The sequence below is a fragment of the Hipposideros armiger genome, unplaced genomic scaffold (assembly GCF_001890085.2).
Source record: "Hipposideros armiger isolate ML-2016 unplaced genomic scaffold, ASM189008v1 scaffold_152, whole genome shotgun sequence".
Taxonomy (NCBI): domain Eukaryota; kingdom Metazoa; phylum Chordata; class Mammalia; order Chiroptera; family Hipposideridae; genus Hipposideros; species Hipposideros armiger.
In genome coordinates this window covers 1,523,391-1,548,955 of record NW_017731502.1, presented here as the reverse complement: position 1 = coordinate 1,548,955, position 25,565 = coordinate 1,523,391, and the positions used below count along the sequence as shown (strand labels likewise).

Below are 25,565 nucleotides of genomic sequence, written 5' to 3'. Positions count from 1 at the left end.
CTTTTTTTCACATAGGCAAGGGAAGTTTTCTGACATTTATCCTGTAACCAGGACAGCAGATATTAACCAGACAATTGTTAATAGTGGTAGTAATATCACACTCATGTAATTGTATACATCTTTTAAATTACACACACACACACACACACACACACACACACACACACGGTGCCAAAAAAATGTTTACACATTTTAAGAAAGGAAAAACTATTATTTATAATAATATATACTGATAACAAAAGATGAATACAAGTCACGTTTGACTTCTGCAATTACAAGAGGTACTCAAAGTGGTTACCATCAGCATCCAGACACTTCTGATTACGGCAAACTACTGCTTAAGCATAGATAACATCTCTTAAAATGTACATTTTTTTGGCACCCTGTTTGTGTGTGTGTGTGTGTGTAGATACATAGATATAGCGTACTCGTGTGTGTATGTATATATGTATGTATTCTCTTGACTATTCACATCAGTCTCTGATAGACTGCAGAAGTTTATTAGCCATTTTACAAATGTAGTTGTGACTTGTTTCAAGGTACATTGGCTAGTAAACAGGAATCCAGATCTTACAGGTTCCTCTCTGTTAAGCAGAAGAATGATTTTTTTTTTCCCCTTCTGCTACTTGTAGTTTTTCAGGAAATCAAGAAAACAGCCATCAGGACTGTGTTTTTCTTCTCTTTGATGTAATAAAGTCGGCAGTGAGATATGAGAAAACCATTTCAGAAGCCTGGATTAAGGTGAGTGAGATCTTTGGAACTTTAAACATTAAAAAGAAAATGGGTGGCAATCAGTGACAGATGTATAAGTAAAGGTAGGTTGAAATAAAAGTCTTAAAAGTCATTGAAGTAGAAATGATAGGTGATGTTGCCAGGTGAGCAGATTGGTTCTCAAGTAAGAGAACAGAGCATGCTGAATAAGGCTGGAAGTGTTTTACTTATGTGTTGTAATATATTTGTGACCCTTGTTTTTCCAGGCAATTGAACACATTCCCCCAGTGTCTGAACACAAGGTAATGTTCATGTACTATGAATTTTAAGTATTGCAGACCTAAAATTACTAAAATTGGCTAGTGCATTTTTCCTGCTTTCTTTTGCTCTCTCTAGTCATCCCTTCTGTGCCCTCTGTAGCTGCTAATAAATATTACCTGTCTGGGGAAGATGATATGAGTGGGGGTGACTTGTCAGATGGTCTTCCCTACTCATTTATTCTGGCAATAAAATAAACCTAAAATATCCATAATGGGAAATATTGACATTCCACACAAGCATAGTGAGTTGCAGTTAATGAAGCCAAGTCCCCACTGATGAGAAGGTGAAAATGAGTCCCCTGGATAATGAGACAAGTCTTTTTATCTGCCCTCCCTTCCACCAAACAGAATTTGTCAAGATAATGGCTTTCCTTTGCCCATGTAGACCTGATCAAAATGAATCCATCCATTGTCAAGGCGATGGTACTGAATCTGTCTAAATTCTGGAAATATTTTCTTCTGTCTAGAAGCCAGATTATTGAGTTTCTTATGTACTGCTTGGTTTCCTTTAAGGTTTTCTTTTAGTTGGAATCTATTTTATTTTGTGACGTTTTATTTTTTGTTTTTTTTCTTAGCTGAGCCATCCTGCCACTTGTTGGCAGCTCAGTGGCTGCTCAGCTCGGGCCGGGACTCGGACCGCTGTTGCTCAGAGCTCAAACTCTTGAGTGAGCTCTTAACCAACTGAGCCACTCGGCCGGCCCCTGTGAGGTTTTTTTAGTTTGATTATTTAATCATTGGATGACTATTTAAAAAACTTTTATGATATTGAATAAAGCAATGAAAAAGTCAATAACTTTTTGTGGGGGGAAAAAATAAAAATATACTAACACAACTGCTTTTATTTTTGCATGACCCTGGCTACCTGCATACCTATTTTTACAGATTTCTAATCATTGTATAAATATAATTTTGTATTCTGATTCTTTTCTCCTTATATTATGCCAAAAACATTTTGCATGCTTCTACATTTTCACTTTTAGTAGTTATATTTTGTTCTCAGTCTCAATTTTGGTATCTAAATGAGTGGGACCTTTAGGAAGGGATGCCCCAAGTAATTTTGTTTTGTTTTTTTTAATTAGAACACCTAACCTTTATTAAAATATCTTCTTTTAGTTGAGCTATAATTGACATATTAGTTTCAGGTGTACAACATAATGATTTGGTATTTGTATGTATTGCAAAATGATCACCACAATAAGTAGTTAACATTCATCACCACACAATTATGACTGTTTTTTTCTTGTGATCTAACCTCTTAGCAACTTTCAAATATATAATACAGTATTTTTAACTATAGTCATCATGCTGTACATTGCATCCTCATGAGTTATTTATTTTATAGCTGGAAATTTGTACCTTTTGACTCCCTTCACCAGTTTCGCTCATGCCTCACCCTCTGCCTCTGGCAACCGCTAGTCTCTGTATTATATGAACTAGTTTTTTTTTGTTGTTTGTTTTTTTTAGGTTCTACATATAAGTGAGATCATACAGTATTTGTCTTTCTCTCTGCTTTATTTCACTTAGCGTAATGCCCTCAAGGTCTACCCATGTTGTTTCAAATGGCAAGATATATCACATTTTCTTTATCCATTCATCCATCAGTGGATGCTTAGGTTATTTTTATGTCTTGGCTATTGTAAATAATGCAGTGAATGTGGAGGTGCCAATATCTTTTTTTTTTCTTTTTTCTTTTTTTTATTATTGGGGAATTAGGGGAGATTGGGAACAGCACTGGGGAATTGGGGGAAGGGGAACAGACAAGTTTCTGTCCTTTTGTTCTTCAGTCTAGTTGTGGAGGATGTCGCTTCACTGGTCCAAGTTGGCACCATCATTGCGCTCTTCCCAGGTGAGGCAGATCAGTTGCCGGCTTCTGGACAGCCGCTCACTGTGGCTACTGGCCGCTGGCTATACACGGTAGCCCATGGCAACCCACTGCCACAGGGGCTGCAGCCTACGCCGTCGCCGGCGACTCATGGCAGCCCAGCTCCAGGTTGAGCTGTTGTTCAGCATCTTAGCTGTAGAGGGCAGTGTCACTGGCCCTCATATGTGGGATCCGAACCAAGGCCCTCTGGTGTCCCAAGCCAGTTCTTAACCATCGCGGCACTCGGCTGGCCCCGCCAATATCTTCTTGAATTAGTGTTTTTGTTTTCTTTGGATAAATACTCAGAAGTGGAATAGCTGGACCATATGTTAGTTTTTTTAATTTTTTGAGGAACCTCAGTACTCTTTTCCATAGTGACTGCACCAATTTACAACCCCACCAACAGTGCACAAGGGTTCCCTTTTCTCAGCATCCTTGCTAACACTTGTAATTTTTTGTTTCTTTGATAACAACCATTCCAACAGCTGTGACATGATATCTCGTTGTTTTGATTTGCATTTCACTGATGAGTAGTGATGTTGAGCATCTTTCATGTACCTGTTGGCCATCTTTGGAAAAGATGTGTGTCTTTGGAAAAATGTCTGTTCAGAGCCTCTCCCCATTTTTAATTGGTTTGTTATTTTTGCTATTGAATTGTGTGAGTTCTAAGTAATTTTTTTTCCTTTTTTGTCCTGCTCGACTTTTTAACCTTTTTAAAAAACATAGGTAATATAAGCTAATTGGGGAGGGAAAAACTCCCCACAAGGAATCTAAAAATGTTAAAAATAAAGTTTCCTCCCAATTTTTGTCCTGTTGTTCAAGCATAATCATTCTTCTAGATTTTTTTCCTATTCATACACAAGTTGTATATGTGTGTGAGTGCAGGCATGCGCACTCTTATATGTACTTATTTATTGGGTTTTTTTTCTTTCTTTTTAATTAGTTTCAGGTGTACAAAACAATGTGATAGACATTTCACTCCTCACAAAGTGATAACCCGCCCTCCCCAATCTATTGTTTTTACAAAAATAGAATGTTACTATGATTATTGTCTTGCAGGTTGCTATTTTTTTTATTGCTCAATAGGTTGTCAAAAAATAGTCTCATTCTTTGTAACGGCTGTATAATATTCCAAAAGTGACTATCATAATTATTTAATCTTTTTCATATTGACAGACATTTACAATCTCTCCAACTTTACACAACGTAATTTTCCTAATAATAATGAAAATATATACTGATGTTGGCAAGTGATTTAATCATTTTCTTTAATAAATGAAAATATTCAGTTATTTCTAAAATATCACTTTCACTTGTACTCCAGTGTTTTCTTAAAGATACCAGTGGTTAATAGTTGTGGCACTTTGTTTCTCTGAAAAATATTTCCGGGTTTGTGAAAATGTAGGTTCTCACAGGGGCATGTTGAGCAAATGAGTATCATCCATTCTGTGTTTCAATGGGAAACATTTGAGAGCTGCTGTTTCATTGTAGTAAATGTACTGATTTATTAAACTATTTTCCTGTTGTTGCATATCTCCTGACAATAGAGTTTTGACCTGGCGATGCTTATCATCATCTATAGCACCAACACTCAGACAAAGAAGTACATTGAGAGGGTGCTAAGAAATAAGATTCGATCAGGCTGCTTTGAAGAAGAGCTGCTGCACAGTACATTTTGTATTCATTGCTTTGTAAGTGTCAGAAAATTGGACAACATTACTGTGAAAGTTACAGAGAGGTTGTTTTAACCTTTCCTACCCAGTGGGAATCCTGACAATACCACCTTTGCTGGATGTGGATCTTTGACAGGGAGTTCAGTATTTCAAAACATTATAGGATTCAAAGTATTATAGGATTTTTACTTACCTTAATTGAGATATTATGATGTTGATAAAGCCAACCTAAGATTTTTTTTTTCATCTTTTTAGCAAAATGGTCACAAAATTGATTTATGTTGAGCTTAGAGCCCCAATTTTTTTTTTGTAGAAGTATTTGAATTCTGGTCTTAATTATATACTTTTATGTAACTTGATTTTTAACCTAAAATGGAAGGCGTTACAGCTCCCATATAAATTTCCATCTTGTTCACTTCAAATCCATTGAGACTTGCACCTTAATTTTGCAGTAATCATTTTAATTAGCTCTGTAACCTGCAGCTTTGTTAAACTTGCCTTCTGTATCTGTTCTAAGCAGTTTTTTTAAAACCCTGAGCATAACAGGACCAAAGGAATGCTAGTAGGGATATAATTATGCATCAACTGAACCATAACTATTTGGCCATTCAACACTGTGACCTTAGATGATCATTTATGTTGAGATGTAAACCATTCAAATTAGAATTTTGTAAGCTAGTAATGGTGTTTTCAGGTTAATATTTAGGATTTTAACAGTGTATACCTTCTTAGAAAACTGGTAGACCAGTGGTTTGGGGCTTGGCATAGGAACTAATGGAAAAATGAAATTGGGTCTTTAAGATTTTGTATTTAGAAATGAATTTAATGTTTGTATTATTTTATCTTATGGTTCTTTCTGACAAAGATATGTTTTGGGCTATAATTTTCTAGAGAGCAGAAACCATATATAATTTTTTTTACTACATTTTCCTCAGTAAAGCATTATACCCAGTTCAATGCTTAATTTAAGATTTTTTTTATTGTAATGATATCCATAAAGAAGCTGGACTTAATAACTTAATAACAGGTTTTTTACTCTGGGTCCGTTAAGGCATCTTAATATCTTAAAAACACTGTCATGAACCATTCTCTTCTTGATCTTCTTTAAAAGAAATCAATTTAGTTAGCATTGAACCTTATAGATTGATTTCACATCATAACTACGGCAGAGCAGGCCTAGTATATCCCCAGGGAGGCAGTATGATTGAATGAGGACATTCTGATTTAGAAGACATGGATTCTAGTGCCAAATTGTGCAGATAGGAACAGTGCTATTAGGCTTGTAATTTAACATAATTTGAGCTTCGAGGTCAATTGTTATTTTTATGTTGAATCCCATTGATCCTGAGAGAAAACTCAGAATTATGAACGATTATTCTGAGTAAAACAAAGATTAAGGTTCCTTAAGTTAAAATGAGAGTTGGTGAGGAGAAATCTCACATTCCATAAGGGTTAGCAACTCTTGGTGCTATACTAAGTTTCTCCCATAGCTTTTTTTTCTTCTCTCCTCTTTCCCTGTCAAGGTTCTTAAGGATCTTTGTCCGTCGATTCTGTCGCTGGCTCAGAATTTGTTGCACTCCCTGGACCAGAGTATAATTTTGTTTGGCAGTCTCCTATACAAATATGCATTTAAATTTTTTGACACTTACTGCCAGCAGGTATGTTGAAATATTTATTTTGGAAAGGAGGGAAAAGGGAACAAACGCAATTCCAAGTGACTTGCATGTGATCTGATGTTTATTTCTTGTTGGTTGGAGGCATTGAAGGAGAAAGAATTCTGAACTGGGAGTTGGGAAAACTTAGTTCTAGTCCTGGTCTCAATAAAATGAAGAGATGGGACTGGAGGCTCTAACTCTGTGTTTTGAGCTCTAAAATTTTCTAAGTCTAAAATAAAGATCCAGATCCAGTGTACTTCAAGTAAACCACAGCTTAAAGGGTGGGGTTGACAGGTAGTTTTCACAGTACAGGAATTACAGTTTTAAAATTTAGTAGCAAATAATCAACTGCCAGTTGATCCTCAAGTGCTCTAGAAAAAAATGTGGCAAAAAAACAAATGAAGGAGAAAGACAGAGGGCTTAAACCTGTTCTCATGAACATGAGACACAAAATTTAATAGCACATATCCAGAGAGGGAGGGCTGTACTTGTGGAAAGTGGTTATAAAAACAAAGAACGAAGTGTCTTATTCTGTATTTGTTATATATGCTATGCCTATTATTAACAATATTAAAACACATTTGAATGGAACTCTTAAAAATGAAGATAAAAATTTAATACAGGGCAATTGACTTAGCTGGCATGAGCTAGCTATTGCAGTTGAGAAAGCCATACGACTCAGTATGGAGCAGCAGTATAAAGGAAAGGGAGAATGCCTTTAAAACATTTTTGGGAACCATCTTAATGTCTTAAAAACACTATCATAACCCATGTTTGCTTGAAACATACAAGTCTAACCGATAAAAACTTTCACAATCTTTTACTCTTTAAGTGCCATTTTTTTTGTAGATTAAGTACAACTACAATTTAAAGGCTAATATTTAACCCATATGAGAAAGAGAAAGACTACATCAAGGAACAAAATCAGCAGGGCTTAGATAGTGCTCACTGATAAGTTATGGGAAATGACCAAATGGTAGCGTAGTTAGATTGGCATAATCCTAAACCCCCTGAATCCAACATTAATGTAAATTAGATTTACATTAAATAAAATTAGACTATGGGTTAGGGTTGGTTGGGATTTTAACCAAGCTGAGATTGGAATAGCCTCAGACATGAACCCCTTTAAGATGGCCCTACCATATTTTTGCTTCACACTGCCCTTTTGACTCATCTCTGTATAGGAAGTGATTGGTGCCCTAGTGACCCATATCTGCAGTGGGAATGAAACCGAAGTTGATACTGCATTGGATGTCCTCCTAGTTCTAAACCTTACTGCTATGAGGCTGAATGCTGTCTTTGTGAAGGTATCTAGTCCTATTGACATCTATTGGATCATTTTTCTTTTTTGCATATATCTGAGGGATAGTTACTATCTGTTAGCAACAATTTATTTTGTACTCTAAACATTGAGAACTATAATTGATAGGAGGGGGCAAGAAGGAGGTGAGGTGATGGGCAAATAATAGAAAACAATAACTCACCTATCTATGTATTAATTCATGCAGCAAGTACTTCTTTTACTTAACTATGTGTCAGGCTCTATTCTGGGTGCTGTGCATACAAAAGTTAGTTCTGACATTTAATGATAGAAAGTAAGACACATAAGCAAGTCATTATAAATACAACATGATGAATCCTCTAATAAAGTTCTTTAGATACAACAGAGCAGAAATAATTAATTTGGATTGGGGAGCTGAAGACATCTTCAAAGAGGAGATAGCATTTCAGTGATTCTTGAAGGATGGGAATGAGTTGATGAGAGAAAGTAAGGGAAGTACATGTAGGCAGAGGGCAGTTTGAACAGAAACAAATTGGCACCCAGTCCATGGTGTACATGAGGGATGACAAGTAGACTAACATGACTGGCGAATAGGATATATGGTGAGAGGTGGTGGGAGGTGAGACTGGGAAGACATAGGACAGAGACAGATTATGAAAGGCTCCAGATACCATGCTAAAGGGTTTCACCTTTATTTTGTAGACATTAAGGACCTCGTCCAGGTTTTTAACAGGGAGTTGACATAATCAAATCTGGGCTTTGCAAGTTAACTGTAGGTCATGTCATCCCTATATTAGGGATGAGAAAGCTGAGGCTTTGCCCAAGGTCAGAAAGTGAGTAGTTCCCCTGTGACCCCTTCAGAAAAAATAATTCATGGAGTAGAAGCTGAGGAGGGGTGATGCGATAAGAAATAAGGTAGAGACATGACTTTTGGCAGAATATTGTTTTCACTAAGAAAAAGGGAAGGGTGGAGAAAAAGAATAAGAAGAACTAGGAGGTATGTTAGGATGACTAAGCAGAATGTCGGCCCTCTGGTCCCTGAGCATACATAGCTTTAGAGAACTTGAGCTTTTGTGGAACAGATGCCTGGCTATCTATGTATACCTCTTATAAGGATTTAATGTTTTTTGATTTAAAGGAAATAAAATGTTAGTTGTTAACCACATTGTTGGCATTTTCCCCCCCCCCACAGGGCATTTTAGATTACCTGGATAAAATGTCCCCTCAGCAAATACGAAAACTCTTCTATATTCTCAGTACACTGACATTTAGTAAACAGCATGGAGGCAGCAGTCATATCCAGGTAAGAGGCAGTGTGTTGAGAAGGAATTTTAAACCTCTTCTATTGAAATTTACTGGGAAAAAAAAAACATCACTCCAGCCTGGGTAGTAGTAGAAACAGAGTACATAACCATAGTCTCCAGCATTTGTTTATTCTTTTCTTACCACAGACATTAAGTGCCTACTGTGTGCCAAGCACTGAGATGTTAGGTATATTAGACCTTCTGCCCTTAAGGAACCTACTCTGTTAGGGTAGAAATGGGTCTGTAATCAGCTAACTATGAAACTGAGTAAGAAAAGCCATTCGGTTCTATGCTGAGTACCTTGGCACAGAGAATTCTCTTGTTCCCTAAGGAATATCTACATCTAACGTGAACTTCACCTGGGCTTGCTTTCATTTTTGGACACCATTTATTGAAAAAGTCAGGCAAAGGACTAAAATAAGAGAAGAGATTTAGGTTGGAATCATAACTCATAGCTCTTTTGTATCTTTGGTGCCACCCTGTGGCAGTAATCCATACTAAACTATGACTTTGAATAACCAGCGCCATTTTTTAATTAAAAAAAAAAATGGTTTAAAAAAAAAAGGCTAGGTAATATGCATGGTACAAAATTCAAAAGATATAGAAAGGTAGTGAAAAGTAAGTTTCCCTTTCAGTCCTCTAGGGATCTAATTCTCTAAAGGCAATCACTTTTACCATTTCATAGCTTTCTGAGATGTTTGAGCATTTACGAACTTGTATTTACCTGTATTCCACTCTTTACCCTCTTGCTCTGCATCTTGAGTTTTTCATTTAGCAATGCATTTGGAGATTGCCTCACATCATTAATATGTTGTCATTTTATTTTTTAGTTGTGGTAAAATACACATGACACATTTTACTATTTTAACCATTTTTAAGTGTACAATTCAGTGGCATTAAGTATATTCACAGTGTTGTACAACAGTCACCACTATCTATATCCAGAACTTTTTCATCATCCCAAGCAGAAATTCTATACCCGTTAAACAATAACTCCCCTTTTCTCTCCCCCCACCCCCACTAACCTCTAATCTACTTTTTGTCTCTGAATTTGCCTGTTCTAGGTATGTCATTTAAATAGAATAATGCAATATTTGTCTTTGTGTCTGGCTTGTTTTTCACTTAGCATAGTATGTTCAAGGTTCATCTATGTTGAAGGATATTTTAGGACTTCATTTCTTTCATGGTTGAATAATATTCCATTGCATGTATATACCACATTTAGTTTATCCATTCATCCATTCATGGACACTGGCCTTTTTCCACCTTTTGGCTCTTGTGAATAATGCTGCTATGAACATGAGTGTAAAAGTGTCTCATTGAGTCCCCATTTTCAATTATTTTGTGTATATACCTAGGAGTAGAATTGCTGGGTCACATGGTGAGTCTATGTGGTGATTCTGTAACATTTTGAGGAATCACCAAACTGTTTTCCACAGTTACATTCCCATGAACAGTTGAGGGTTCCAATTTTTCTACATCCTCACCAGCACTTATTTTTTATTTTTAAATTATAACCATCCTACTGGGTGTGAAGTGGTATATCACTGTGGTTTTGATTTGCATTTCCCTAATGACTAACGATGAGCATCTTATCATGTGCTTACTAGTCATTTGTATATCTTCTTTGAAAAACATCTGTTCAAGTCCTTTGCTCATTTTTTAAATGGATTGTTTTTCGTTGTTGATGTGTAGGAATTCTTTATATGTTCTGGATATTAATCCCTTACCAGATACATGATTTACAAATATTTTCTCTGATTCTGTGGATTGTCTTTTCACTCCTGATAGTGTCATTTGATGCAGTTTTGATGAAGTCCAATTTATCTATTTTTGTTGTTGCCTGAGTTTTTGGTGTCCTAGTTAAGAAAAACTATTGCCAAATCCAAAGCCATAAAGATTTTCCCCTGTGTTTTCTTCCAGGAGTTTTAGATTTTTGGCTTTTAAACTTAGATCATTGATTTGCTTTGAGTTAATTTTTGTATATAGCATAAGGTAAGGGTTCAACTTCACTTTTTTGTTTATGGGTATCTGGTTTTCTTAGCATCTTTTGTTGAAAACAGACTATCCTTTCTCCATTGAGTGGTCTTGGCACCATTGTGGAAAATCATTTGACCTTTTTTTTTTTTTTAAAGGTTTTATTGGGGAATTGGGGAAGGGGAACAGTGTTGGGGAATTGGGGAAGGGGAACAGCCAAGTTGTTGTCCTTCAGTCTTAGTTGTGGAGGGCACAGCTAGCTCAGCTCCAAGTCCATTCGCCATCCGGCCACCTGTCAGCAGCTCGCAGCCACTCACTTCAAGGTGCCGTGTTCAATCTTAGTTACAGATGGGCTAGCTTACCATCCCATGCAGGAGTCGAACCGGCAACCTTGTTGTAGGAGCATGTGCTGTCACCAGCTGAGCCATCCTGCCACCTGTTGGCAGCTCAGCGGCAGCTCAGCTCGGGTGCAGCTCACTGGCCCATGTGGGAATCGAGCTGGCGATCCTGTTTCTCAGAGCTCGCGCTCTTAACCAACTGAGCCACTGGGCTGGCCCTCATTTGACCTTTTATGTGAGGATTTATTTATGGATTCTGGATTCTATCCATTGGTCTATATGTGTTATTACATTAGTAGCACACTGTTTTGAGTACTGTAGCTTTGTAGTAATTTTGAAGTTGGGAAGTGTGAGCCTTCCAAATTTGTTTTTTTTCAAGGTCATTTTGGCTATTTGGTATTTGGGGTTCCTTGAAATTCAAAATGAATTTTAGCATGGGTTTTTCTTTTTGCAAAAAATGCTATTGAGATTTTAATAAGGATTACATTGAATGTGCCTATCACTTTGAGTGGTATCATTATCTTAACAATATTAAGTCTTCCAATCTATGACCGTGGGATATCTTTTCATTTTTTAGTAGTTCTTTAATTTCTTTCAGCAATGTTTTGTAGTTTTTAATGTACAAGCCTTTTGCCTCCTTGGTCACATTTATTCCTAAGTGTTTTTCTCTATTTCATTATTTTTGCTGAGCAACCAACAACATTATGATAATTCATATATGCTTATTGAGCAGCTATCACAACAGTAACAATAATAACTTGTTATTGAGTGTCTGCCATGCACCAGGCATTGTTTTAGGAATTTTTCATAATTTGTCTTTGATCCTTTCAAAACATTCCCCATTTTATAGATGAAGAAAATTGAGACTCAGAGAGATCAAATTACTTGCCAAAGGCCACATAGTTAGTAAATGATAAACCCTTGGTGTTCTAGGTTTTTTGGCTCTGATATCTGTAGGCCCTTTTGCTGTACCATTCCAGCATCTTCATTTTTCTCTATCATTGTCTCCTTGCAGGATGACATGCATTTGGTGGTACGGAAGCAGCTCTCTAGCACCATATTCAAGTACAAACTTATTGGTATTATTGGTGCTGTCACAATGGCTGGCATCATGGCGGCAGACAGGTATGCATGGAAATTCGGACTTCTGTGGCTCAAGTTCAATTAATCAAGTTGCTGCCTTACAAAATAAAGTATTACATTGTGTAGACATCATTATAACAGTAGACATTAAAATCATAAAATAAGAGAAGTGAGCAAATGTTTGTTGCTACTTTTGTATGTCCTTTTCCAGTCTTGACTGTATATATCATATACAGTTTTTTTTGTTTTTTTGTTTTTGTTTTTTTTTTAGCTGAGCCATCCTGCCACCTGTCGGCAGCTCAGCTTGGGTCGCAAATCGAACCAGCTACCCTGTTGCTCAGAGCTCTCACTCTTGAGCAAGCTCTTAACCAACTGAGCCACTCAGCCGGCCCTACCACATATAGTTTTTACAGAATTGTGATCACAGTCATTGTAATCTGATAAATAAAAACTAGGGATTGCCAGGCTGGCCGAGTGGCGCGTTGGTTAAGAACTGGCTTGGGACACCAGAGGGCCCCGGTTCGGATCCCACATATGAGGGCCAGTGACACTGCCCTCTACAGCTAAGATGCTGAACAACAGCTCAACCTGGAGCTGGGCTGTCATGAGTCACTGGCGACGGCGTAGGCTGCAGCCCCTGTGGCAGTGGGTTGCCATGGGCTACCGTGTGTAGCCAGCAGCCAGCGTGAGTGGCCAGCAGCCGCTGTGAGCAGCCGTCCAGGAGCCGGCAACTGATGTGCCTCGCCCGGGAAGAGCACAATGATGGTGCCAAGTTGGGCCAGTGAAGCAACGTCCTCCACAACTAGACTGAAGAAAAGGACAGCAACTTGTCTGTTCCCTTTCCCCCAATTTCCCAGCACTGTTCCCCTCCCCCAATTCCCCAATAAAATCTTTAAAAAAAAAACCCCAAAAACCTAGGGATTGCCAAGAAATAAAAGTTCTAGAAATTTTTCCACAAAAGGGGAACCCTGATCCTTTTGAGATGCATTTTTCTGCACCTGCTTCTATTCCAAGCACTAGACAACACAGGTTTCTCTATTGCTGTGTTATTCCTGTCTGGGACATCATGGTTGATACAAATAAAGTATTCCTATGGATTTTTTTGCCCTTGTACTTTGATGCAACAATTGTTGCATCTAAAGAAGTATCAGATTTGGGGCTTGATAAGACATTGCCATTGCTAAATGATGTTGGAGTATAGTTCATGCTCCTTGGAAGTGATTTGTCAGGAATTCCTGAGGCCTCAGGAGACAGTCTTAGAATCAGCATTAGTAATCCTTAGAGGCTACACAATGTACTAGTTAAGAGTTCATTCTCCAGAGCCATACTTCTTGCCTGGGGTCAAATACTGGCTCCATTATTTATTAGCTGAATGATCTTGGGCAAGTTACTATACCTTTCTGTGCCTCTGTATTCTCACATCTGTGAAATAAAGATAATAGTAGTATTTACTTCATAGAGTTGTTGAGAGCATTAAATGGTTAGAACAATGCCCAATGCTTGCTCTTGTGATTATTACTAATTTTAGTGTACCCTTCAAAAAAGTCTGGAGAGCCATTGTTTGCTCTAATCCATAGTTTGTATGGCCTAAATAAATACTCTGTGCCTTCATGCACTTTTATCTCCACCCCCATCCCAGGGAAGGCAGGATTCTTAAACTTATTGCCGTTTGTTATAAAATATTACATAAGTGAAGCTAAAATCCCTTGTTTTTAGAAGTAGATCTTCCAGTTTGACCCAAGGGAAAACAGACCTGAGCAATGAACAGTACACACAGGTGAGTTCTTAATAATGTAGTTGGATACATTTATGAGGAATTGATATTGGTCACTGTCACTTTACCAAAAAGTGTGCAGCTTTTTTCAAAATGTTTTCCTAGACTCATAGCTTTTATGATTTGTACCACTCGTACGGCAATTATCATCTACTGGCTTGGGTTGCATTTATTTCTGTATTTGTCTAATCTCCCTAATTAAGTCATAAATTCCTAGAGAGCAAGAAAGATGGGCCATGTGTGAAGAATAGCAGATTGACTAGAGCATAGGGACAAGTGAGTATAATTGGAAAGTTGGAGATAAAGCTAGTTTGGAGATAGAAAACAGAGGGCCATGAATGTGAATCAAGGCATTTTGATTTAATTTTTTGTGCATAGGTAGTCCTTAAGGGTTTCTTAGCATAGAAATGGCATAATCCAAGCTTTGCTTTCGAAAAATTAGTCTGGCTGCATGTGTCTGATGGATTGGAAAGAGACAGACTGGTTCAGAGGTTCAGGAGAACCTCAGGTGAGAGGTAGTAAGAGCTTTGCCAGTGAAATCGAGAAAGGGAAATCCTACTGAATAGCTAGATGGTGTTTAGGAAGCATTGGCAGCCCAAGGGCCAAACCACCCTCTCTTCACTGCTCCAGGTGACCTCCTTACTGCAGTTGGTTCATTCCTGCAGTGAGCAGTCTCCTCAGGCCTCTGCACTTTATTACGATGAATTTGCCAACCTGCTCCAAGAAAGAAAGCTGGCTCCAAAAGTCCTGGTAAGGCCAAGTGTCTTTTCTTAGAGCAACAAAACATGAGGGCTCTTTACGGTACATTCTTCAAGTCTTTCCCTCTGTTGCACTGCAAAAATAGATCACTCTGTGAGCTCTCCCACATTCTAATTGGGGAGGCTGTTCTGACTTCTGTCCCAGGCCTGTCCACTAATGGTGAGGTGTTGATAACTTTGTTGTTGATGATGTTGATAGCCAGCATCTATTCTACGCCACGCACTGTGTTAAGCACTTTTCATGCATTATGTCTTTGCTACTTCATAATAATTAGGTGTGTATTATTGCTATTTCCTTTTTAGAAATGAGGAAACTGAGGCTTAGAAAGGTTCATAATTTGTCTAGGGCTTCATAGCAAGCACACCCTGGACTACACAGCCTTTTTTGTTTGCTTCCTGAAGGAATGGGTTGGGCAGACCATCCTTAATGATTTCCAAGATGCCTTTGTGGTGGACTTGTGTGCTGTTCCAAATGGGTAAGTACTGTTTACTCACTGACTTGATTGTACTGGTGAAGAAATTATGTCAGTAGCAGGTACAGACATCAGACTGCCCTTGACCTCAGCCAAGTCTAGCCCATTCCCATAGCTTCTTTCCTTCCAACTCTAGAACCCCCAGCTCCAGAATTGCTAAAAGGTTCCCCACTATTCTTTCTCCGGTTTCTCATTTCTCCTCATAATAGGGGAGATTGATTTGTTCTAGTGGTTTCCCCCATAGATTTGCATACTCTTGAGTTGGGGGCATAAGATTCTGGGTTCTCTCCACAGTGACTATCCATTTCCTGTGAAAGCTCTCTATGGACTAGAAGAATACAATAGTTGTGATGGGATTGCCATCAACCTCCTGCCACTGTTATTCTCTCAGGATTTTGCAAAAGATGGGAGTAGAATGACTTCACAGGACTCAGACAACAAGTCAGTATACTTTTCTTTTCTAAAACCTCTGCTAGTGTTTTGAATATTCACAGGGAATTCCACAGTTCTTGGAATCTGTGAGGAACTTGATAGAAAAGGGTCTCTTCAAGACGGGAGATATTTGGATGGGTTAGTGAGAATTGGGTAGATGCCTTGTTTTTTTTCTTGGACCCTGGGGTTGGGATTTGCATTGCCTCATGACAGCCACCAGGTTTCTGTGAGGCTATTTTCGTTTTCTGTTCTTTTTTCCCTCCCATGGACATAGTTGTCTTTATCTCTGGCACTCTCCCTCCTTCCATCTTACCTCCGTTTCTCCTAACGTATGGGCATTCATTCTACCCACCTTCTATCTTCTTCCAATTCAGTTTATTTATTACTTATTTGCTGAGTATCCATTAAGTTTCTTGTCATAAGTTCTTAAATGTAGACATTTATTTTGGGCAAAACTCAATTTAATTATAAGATTGGGCTCCCTATAAATGTGGACTAATATGCCTATAAACTGTGATCTAGAAATGGATTTTTCCTTCCCAGATTGGTGTCTCCGTTGTGCCTGCCTCCCTATTTCCGGTTACTGAGACTTTGTGTGGCGAGACAACATAATGGAAACTTGGAGGAGATTGATGGTTTATTAGGTATAGGATGAAATGATCAGATCCTTTCCTCTTTGTAACTTTTCTTTGGTAAACTTGAGGAAAGGGCAGACCAATTCATGGTGTGTGTGGGAAGGAATTTTCTAACTTCACAGACTAGTATAGCAGTAATAATGGAGTTCCAAAGTCAAAATAATACATACAGAATTCCATCACGTTAACGTATCAATTGTTATTGTAGTTCCATGTTGCTTTCTGGTCATTGCCCCAATAATTGTTGCAAAGACTTCTTAATTATATTTGTTGACTGCTGCATAATATGGAAGTATTTTTGAGACTGATCAAAGCTTGATCTTCACATACAAGTTAAAGGGGAAAATAGGTAGAAAGAGAGCTAGCTCTAGGGGCAGTATCCAGGTTCTGTTGAGTTGAACTAAAAGGAGTTAGATATGTTTGTTCTCTTTCAGATTGTCCTATATTCCTCACTGACCTGGAGCCTGGAGAGAGGCTGGAGTCCATGTCTGTTAAAGAGCGTTCGTTCATGTGTTCGCTCATATATCTTACTCTCAACTGGTTCCGAGAGGTGAGCAGAATTAGTGGAACATTTCACCTATTATCTGTAGTTCCTCTCAAAAGGAAACTATTTTCTTGGTTCTCATGAGAGTCCCTAAAAAGTCTCCACCAAGCACTTACCCTGTGTACTTCTGCAGCTGTTAGGTCTCCCTCTTCCCTAATTGTATGTACCTTCTGATGTAGAGAAATCGAAATACTAGAATTCACTTAAAATGTTGCCCATGGTTTACTACCTCCACACCTTCTTACAGTATATACTTACTTCACTTACTTCTGTCTGGAATAACTTCACCTTCTCCACTGTGAAAATATTATTCATCCTTGCACAGGTATATAACGTTTCGATTCAGTGAGATTAATTGAACGGTAGTTGTCCCCTTCCTTTAGAACATATTGGTACTTAATGAAATGTATAATAAGGAAAATGAAATGATGAAAATGATAGTAACATCTTACATCTATATTACACTTTTCTCATGCATATTATTTCTGAGAATGTTCATCCACTTGAATTATCTCTTCTTCTCATAATTATATTATGACGTAGGCAAGAGTGGTTATCCTTTTTATACATGGAAGTGCAGGTACAGAGAGTTCAAAGTCATTAAAAGTTATCGAACATTTTTACTGTGCCAAATGCTGGGTTAATTTCTTTATTTACACTATTTAACATATAACAACTGCACTCCCATTTTATAGTTGAAGAAATAAAAGCTCAGAAAGGTTAAAGACTCGGCCAAGGGCACACAACTAGTAAGTAGCAGAATAGGACTTGTTTCACCAAAGTGTGTGCTCTCTAGCCACTCTGCTATTCCATCTGTTACTTAACTTGTAATAAATAGAATTAGGATGAAAAGTCAGATCTCCTGTATTGGCCCAGGGCATTTCCTCTACAGCACCTTGCTGAGAACACTTTACATTACAGACTAAATTCACAGACCCTGCTGCCAAAGAGCATCTTTTAGCTCTGGATGAACAATGTAAACAAGGTTAATATCTGAACAGCTCAAAGTATGAGAATAGAATTTGTATTTTCGCAGGTTGTAAATGCCTTCTGTGGGCAAACGTCACCTGAGATGGCAGGAAAGGTGCTCACCCGGTTAAAGCACATTGTAGAGCTACAGAGAATCCTAGAAAAGTACTTGGCAGGTAAGGGAAGTGTCCTACTCAGACAGCAGTGAGGAGATAAAGAACTTAGCTCTTCAGCCAGGCTCAATGATAGCTGTGCCCTACTCATGCGTAACACAATTTTAAAAATGAGTGCATCCATTTTCCTCCCACTGTTAACCTCCAAGAGCTCTTGCTGCTTAAGAAATATAAAACATTGGTTGGGCTTTTGTAAAGTTACTTTTCTTCTTTGGAGATCAAACTTCCAGTGCCATTTGCCTTCCTGAACATAATTATGAACCAGTAGTAAAGCCGAAAGCTCTTGATACCTTTTGACCAGTCAGTAAACTTGTCCTTTTAAAGTGGTGAGTTTATTCTCTGGTGAAAACATGAAGCTTCCCTCAGTCACTCATCTAATAAATAACTGTGTGTAAAACCAACTGTAATGTGACCAACTATTGCTAATATCTTTAGATTATAAATATAAGTTAGTTTATTTTTAGCTCATATCTGCTTGGATATTTTATATAATTATTTAGAATGGTTTTATGTTAATCATAATCAGTTAATATGATATTCCCATAAGTTATCTGTGGCTATTTTCTTATGCCAAAACAGTTAATGTCAGATGACTTGAATGCATCTTATAGGCAGTTACCCATGCCTGGTGTTCTGGAAACTAGTTTTTATCCAATTTGGTGATGAAGCATTCCTAGTGTAATGGTGGTATATGGTTGTTATATGTTGAGCTTCTGCCTGCTATCTGTTTCAGTTACCTCCGACTATGTCCCTCCCCTTGCAACCTTTGACTTGGAAGCTGTAGATGTAATACCTCATACCAGTACTGCTGTTTCAGCTAAAATCAGAAAACAAGGAATGATAGGTAAGTATGTTCTTATCTTCTTATTCTGTGTCTCCATGTGAGCTACACTGAATTGACCTAAGAGGTTATACGCATCAAGGCATCAGTAATTGGAGAGATTATGTAATTGAACCATTTCTTTGGCATGGTTATAAATGTACTATAATTTGGGGTTGTAAAATTACCTCCTCTGTCTCTAGGTAGTCTTTAGCTGGTCGTTTCCTGAAGGCAGTGATATTTAGCAAACATGATTTTTGATTTCTTGAAACACTTTTATTTTTGAAACAGGAAGTGGAAGGAAACGAAAAAGAGGTGACAACAAAACATCCTCCCATGACACACTTTCAAAGGAGGATGGTTCAGAATGTGACCCTACACCATCTGATAGAGGCCAGCTGGAAAAGGTATTGGAATGATGCATATCCATGAAGGTGTGTGAAAGCCCAGTGAGATTAACAAAGGGCCAGCTTTATTCTCTGCATTTTATAGAGGGAAAAATTAGGGAAAGGAGAAGCAAACAAACTCTCCTGGGCCTTGCAGTGTCCCTCTCAGTAGCAGAGTTCAGGTTAATCTCCAGGTTCTTATTACTACCACACACTGTTCTTCCTTTATTTTCTTGAACATTTTACTCTTTTTTTTTTTGCACCATAGCAGTACTTTAAATTCTCTCTTGTAGCAATTATCAAATTCTGTCTTCAGACGTAGTTATAGATATACTTCTTTTAGCCTCTTTCCCCTTCTGATCTCAGATTATCAACTTCTCAATAAATTGAGGTAACACGAAATGCTTTGTACAGTTTCTGGTACTTAATAATCAGTAGTTCCCTTTTCCTGTAACTCTGTACCCCTTATAGTAGGTTTTATGTGTTTATGGTATTGCCTGAACCACATGGATCCCAATTATTTCTGTTTTTTAGCTACTATTCATTGAGTATTTATTATGCATAGCTCCTTTATCCTGCTAAAAACCCAAGGTTAATAGTCATAACCACATTTGATAGATGAGGCAACTGAGACCCAGAAATGATAAGTGACTTGGCCAAGGTCATCTGGTTAATCAGTGCTTGAGCAAGGACTAAAAGCCAAATTTTTCTTTTTTTAAAAAATTAATTTTGGGCTGGCCAAGTGGCTCAGTTGGTTAAGAGCGCAAGCTCTGAGCAACAGCGTCACCAGTTTGATTCCCACATGGGCCAGTGAGCTGCGCCCTAGCTGAGCTGTCAACAGGTGGCAGGATAACTCAGCTAGTGAGAGCACGTACCCCTAACAACAAAGTGTCCGATATGACTCCCGCATGGGATGGTGGGCTACACCCACCTGCAACTAAGTTTGAACATGGCACCTTGAGCTGAGTGGCCGCGCTCCACAACTAAGATGGAAGGACAACAACTTGGCTGTTCTCCTTCCCCAATTCCCTAACACTGTTCCTCTTCCCAATTCCCCAATAAATCTTAAAAAACAAAGAAAAGAATAAAGAAAAAGATGTTTAAAAAAAATTTAATTTAGGGCCGGCTAAGAGGCGTGATGGTTAAGAGCTGGCTTGGGATGCCAGAGGGCCCCAGCTCGGATCCCACATATGAGGGCCAGTGACATGCCCTCTACAGCTAAGATGCTGAACAACAGCTCAACCTGGAGCTGGGCTGCCGTGAGTCGCTGGCGACGGCGTAGGCTGCAGCCCCTGCTGCAGTGGCTTGCCATGGGCTACTGTGTGTAGCCAGCAGCCAGCGTGAGCGGCCCGTCCAGAAGCCGGTGACTGATCTGCCTCGCCTGGGAAGGGCGCAATGATGGTGCCATCTGGGCCAGTGAAGCAACGTACTCCACAACTAGACTGAAGAACAAAAGGACAGTAACTTGTCTGTTCCCCTTCCCCCAATTCCCCAGCACTGTTCCCATCCCCCAACTCCCCAATAAAAATCTTAAAAAAAAGAAAAATTTAATTTATTTTCTAATTACAGTTGACATACAATATTATATTGGCTTCAGGTGTACAAAACACTAATTAGACATTTATATACCTTACAAAGTGATCATCCCAATAAATTTTTATCTGACACCATACATAGTTATTAAATATTATTGACTATATTCTCTATGCTGTATTTTACATCCCCGTGACTATTTTTATAACTGGCAGTTTGTACTTCTTAATCCTTTTTACCTTTTTTATCCATCCCCCCAAACCTCTTTTCATCTGGCAGCCATCAATTTGAAGAAGCCAAATTATTCTGTCCCCTAAGCTCACAGTTTTCTGTACCACACCGTGATGCCTAATTTGTCTAATAGTTCATCTCTAAGTAGAAACTTACCAAGAACCTCAATGTATGACCTATATCCCAGTATTAAATTAGGTGCTCTGTTTTAGGAGTATTTAAGGACTTTGATGGAAGTTGGTGATGTGATGAAAATGTAACTTAGCATAAGATGAATGCATTATTGCGCTTCGAAATCTTCATTAAAAATTACACTAAATAGAATCCTTATTTGTTCTGTTGGTTGCTGCCATTTTCTACCCAGGAGCTCAAAGGGAAAGAAGAGAAGACAGTGGCACTACAGAATTACCATGCTTTTTTCCGGGAGCTGGACATGGAGGTCTTCTCTGTTATGCATTGTGGGCTTGTGACCAAGTTCATCTTAGATTCTGAAATGCACACTGAAGTAAGTGACCGAGATGAAATCCCAGAACTTAGTCTTCTTTCAGAAAGTGCCTCAGCTCTTATTTCAGAAAGAACACCATGACATTGTGAGAAGTTGGACTCTGCATTCCAAAACCTTTATGTGAAAGTAAAGATGAATAATCATCCTTATCATCTTGATATTTATACTTCTAAGTTTTTTATGATGTGAGACATTATAAAAGATCGTGCTGATGGGGTGATCCTTATCTTCGTTGCTAACAATAAGCTATTTAGATTACCCTTGTAGAGCAGCACTGTTTCAGATTATAGAGGTCAATGCTATTTTCACTTTTTCATGGCATTTGTTCAGCATCTACCAGATGATGCTTATCGAGACCTTTGTTGTGTTTGCCGCTAATCTAGACATTGGCACCTCAGAAGTACATACAGTATGATGCTTGCCTTCAAATAGTTCATAATCTAATAAAGGTAGTAGACATAACTAGCAGTACGTGTTATATTGATGGTTTGAACCAAGTACCAGTGAAACAGGAGAGAATAGTATTTATAAGGAAATTGGAAGTAGAAAACATTTTCACAGAAAAAGTTAACTTGATACGGGATTTCACCAGTGAGTAAGAGTTTCTGCAGTTAAAAAAAAAAAATTTGATAAATAGCGTGGATTTTTACCATAGATTTTTACAAGAATGTAAGCTGCTTCAGAACAGACAGTATCTTTTTTTCAATCTTTCTATATCCGCTTGTGCTTGGAGATTCTCCATAAATATATAATGAGTGTATAGTTTGAAGTAATACTGTATTTGACCCATTCTGTTTCTGGTAGTGTAATACACTTTAGAGATCCTGCCCAGAGTTGGTAGCAAAACATTAGGGGAAAGAAAATGAAAGGATTATTTAAGGAAAAGAGAAAAGCAAAATTCCCTTGAGTTAGTCATTTTTTATCCCAGGGTACATAGAAAATGCACCTTGGGTCCACAGCTGGAAGGATACACAGAGGCATTTATTTCTAGAGAAAAAGTGTCTTCTAAAACTATGCTGCCTATTAAAATTTTATTTTAATAATTTGAAGTTTTGTTTTAATTTAGAAATGCTTGACTTTTTGATTTGTTGACAGAGTACAACAGCCATTTATACGAAGTGGGGGAAATTTTTCCTTTTTTGATAATGGTCAGATTTTTCACCCATTGGGAAGAGTAAACATGAAATGTGCTCCCCAGAGTAGATGGCTAGGACATGCTTTAAATTATTCTTTCTTTCCCTGTGCCAGGCTACAGAAGTTGTGCAACTTCAACCCCCTGAGCTGCTTTTCTTACTGGAAGATCTCTCCCAAAAGGTGGAGAATATGCTGACACCTGTTGGCAGGAGAATCCCCTTCCTCAAGGTTAGTATAAGTGGAAGCACAGTCCCTAGTCTTAGTGGATTTGGAAACAAGGAGATCTTAGTAGCGAATAAGTTGTCACTTTCTCTGGCATTGTGTTTGGGTCACTGGGTAGCATGGTGGCAGCCTCATTGTCAGACCACATTCACCTTGCTTTCGAAAGGAACTCTGAAATAGAAAACAAAAAAGCCACCTAAAATAGGAAATACAGTAAAACCTTGGATTACGAGTAGGGTGGTTTGCACATGTTCCGCAAGATGAGCAAACATTTCTAATACATTTTAACGTGGTAAATGAGCGATGACTTGCAATACAAATAGTTTGTTTCCAGAACAAATTATGCTCGCAAACCAAGGTATTACTGTATATTTCTAAATGCCCCAAGCATTCCTGAATCCTGTTCTGTGCTTGGGTTTTGGTTTTAACAGCCTCCTAAACTAAGCCCATGCCCAAGTTTCAGTGTAGTAGTTGGCCAGAACCTTGAATGTGTATATAATGTACAGATGTGCAGATGTGCCATGGCATCTGATGAAGGAGTTGGATGATGCAAACAACAAGATGTGAAAATTTAAGGTGTAGACATTTAAACAGTCATATATCCAGCTACTTGATTCTTTCTTCTTTGTACTCACTATTTGCTCTACGTTCTTATTAGCCTGAATGATTTGTATTTCTGTGTGAGCTTTATCTCATTAGTAATTATGGGTCTATACTTTTCAAACACTGGTCGTACTCTGCAAAAGCCAATCTCTTTGTTACTTGATGATGGAGCAAGATTTTTCTTCAGAAAGAGTCTTAGGCAAGCAGTTATAATAGTTTGTTTATCCGCCTCTATTTGGTGGCACAGGTTTAACTAAACCCCATAATAAACTCTTAGTTTCAGACAAGTTATCCAGCAGTAATTCTGAATTTATTATAGAGTAAAGGAAGCCAGAATATTGGATTCTCACATCTCCATCAGAGATCTGCCAATGAAGTTGCTCGTTGTGTTGTTCAACTGCTGACCCCAATGTGTAATCATCTGGAGAACATTCACAACTATTTTCAGGTCAGAAGCCTATCTTATCATTATAGAGACTTAGAAATCACTAAGTGAACAAGATATATAATTTTTGACTAAGAAAAATGGAAGGAAAACGAGAGCAATTGCTGAAGCAACTGTCCCAAACACATTTTTTCCTTTTAGTGCTTAAATGCTGACGATCAGGGTATAGTTGATGGACCAGAAATGCAAGTTCAGGAGTACCACCTAATGTCTTCCTGCTATCAGAGGATACTGCAGATTTTTCATGGGCTTTTTGTTTGGTGAGTATGTGGCAGTTATGGTAAGTAGAAGTAATCCGGTGTGTACTGGATTTTACTTGATAGTCACCAAGGCACTAAGGTATAGAAAAAAAGGAAAAGGCTCCAAAGCCTTATGTAAATACGGTACTTATTCTTTTTGGAGTGTTTTTGTCTGCATCCTTCCATTTGATCTTACACCCTCTGTGTCTCATGGAGTCACTATTATTAGCTCATTTGAAAATTAGGTGACTTGCTATTGGCTAACCTGTAACAAATCTGGCCATATGATTCTTAGCCGAGTTTGCCATGACAAGCTTTCTGTAATAACACTGGAGAGATTGTTACTTAAGAAGTTGTTACTAAACAAGTTCTGGATAAATTCCAGATTATGTGGTAAAGAGCTTAGCACAGTTGGAGCTGGGGTGTTTAGCAGTGGGACTTCATCAGACCCTTGAAGGGTAGATGACCTTTTGGGATGTAAAGGAAGGGGCTGGAAGAGCCAACATGGATGAAAGTAGAAATGAGGGAGGTGTGTCCCCTAAATGCTTTTGTTCTTCAGGGCTGGGCCCTGGCCACTCTGTTCTTATTATATAGGTTTCCTGGGCAGTTGCACCCAAGCTTAAATTTGTGCTAAATTTTTTTTTCTGAGCTACAGGCATTTATATCCAACTGCCTACTCAACACCCCCTCAGATGTGTCATTTACACCTCAGACTCACCCCATCTAAAACAGACTGTGTCATCCTTATCACTGCTCCTTCAGCTTTGCCTGGCTTGGTCAGTGGCACCACCAGCTGTCCGAGCCAGAAACCAGAAGTCATTCTTTGCCCCTTCCTCTACTCTCTTGCTTCTCTCTCACGTGGGTCACAAAATTCTATTGATTTTATCTTCTAGATAACATCTAAATAGCCACATGTTCCCCTCCTTCACCACTGCTTCTAGACTTCCGTTATCTCTCACCTACTAGATTATTTTCACAGTTGGTCTCTGCCTCCAGTTGCCTTCCCTTGGTCCATTCTTCACATAGCAGTTAGAGTGATCTTCCCAATGCAAACCCAATCTTATCCTATCCTATCTTTGGGCTCTGATTGCTCTTAGGTTTTTCTTGAGTTCAAACTCTTTTTACCTAGCTTATAAGACCTTTTTTTAAAAATTATTTTATTTTATATATATATATAAAAATACGCGCGCACACACACACATATATATATTTTATTAGTTTCAAGTGTATACAAGACCTTTTATTATCTGACTCCTGCTAGCCCACTCATTGCCTTGTACTCTGCCCTCTAGCTCTACTGAATTAATTTCAGCACCCTCTATAGCTTTCATCTGAAATGCTTCACACATACTCATCCTTCTACTAGGATCCCCACCCCTCTTGATCCCCAGTCTTTTCTAACTCAATCTTGAGATCTAGATTTAAACTTCCTCAGGGACACCTTTTCTGATCCTTAGGCTAGGTAAGCCTCCTTCCTGCCCCTCT

General features: G+C 38.3%; 1 protein-coding gene across 1 annotated transcript in view; it reads left to right on the top strand.

The window, feature by feature from the left end:
* The window catches only part of FANCD2 (FA complementation group D2), a 57,486-nt gene that overhangs the window by 15,708 nt on the left and 16,213 nt on the right, over positions 1 to 25,565 (top strand). The window contains exons 13-32 of the mRNA XM_019651116.1: positions 633 to 741; positions 978 to 1,013; positions 4,440 to 4,583; positions 6,089 to 6,223; positions 7,405 to 7,527; positions 8,695 to 8,805; positions 12,137 to 12,246; positions 13,921 to 13,981; positions 14,609 to 14,728; positions 15,139 to 15,212; positions 15,504 to 15,650; positions 16,185 to 16,285; positions 16,711 to 16,826; positions 17,857 to 17,965; positions 18,696 to 18,806; positions 19,074 to 19,189; positions 21,297 to 21,437; positions 22,686 to 22,799; positions 23,716 to 23,844; positions 23,983 to 24,101. Coding sequence (XP_019506661.1) covers positions 633 to 741; positions 978 to 1,013; positions 4,440 to 4,583; positions 6,089 to 6,223; positions 7,405 to 7,527; positions 8,695 to 8,805; positions 12,137 to 12,246; positions 13,921 to 13,981; positions 14,609 to 14,728; positions 15,139 to 15,212; positions 15,504 to 15,650; positions 16,185 to 16,285; positions 16,711 to 16,826; positions 17,857 to 17,965; positions 18,696 to 18,806; positions 19,074 to 19,189; positions 21,297 to 21,437; positions 22,686 to 22,799; positions 23,716 to 23,844; positions 23,983 to 24,101 — 2,226 coding nt within the window. The remainder of the gene's footprint in view (positions 1 to 632; positions 742 to 977; positions 1,014 to 4,439; positions 4,584 to 6,088; positions 6,224 to 7,404; positions 7,528 to 8,694; positions 8,806 to 12,136; positions 12,247 to 13,920; positions 13,982 to 14,608; positions 14,729 to 15,138; positions 15,213 to 15,503; positions 15,651 to 16,184; positions 16,286 to 16,710; positions 16,827 to 17,856; positions 17,966 to 18,695; positions 18,807 to 19,073; positions 19,190 to 21,296; positions 21,438 to 22,685; positions 22,800 to 23,715; positions 23,845 to 23,982; positions 24,102 to 25,565) is intronic.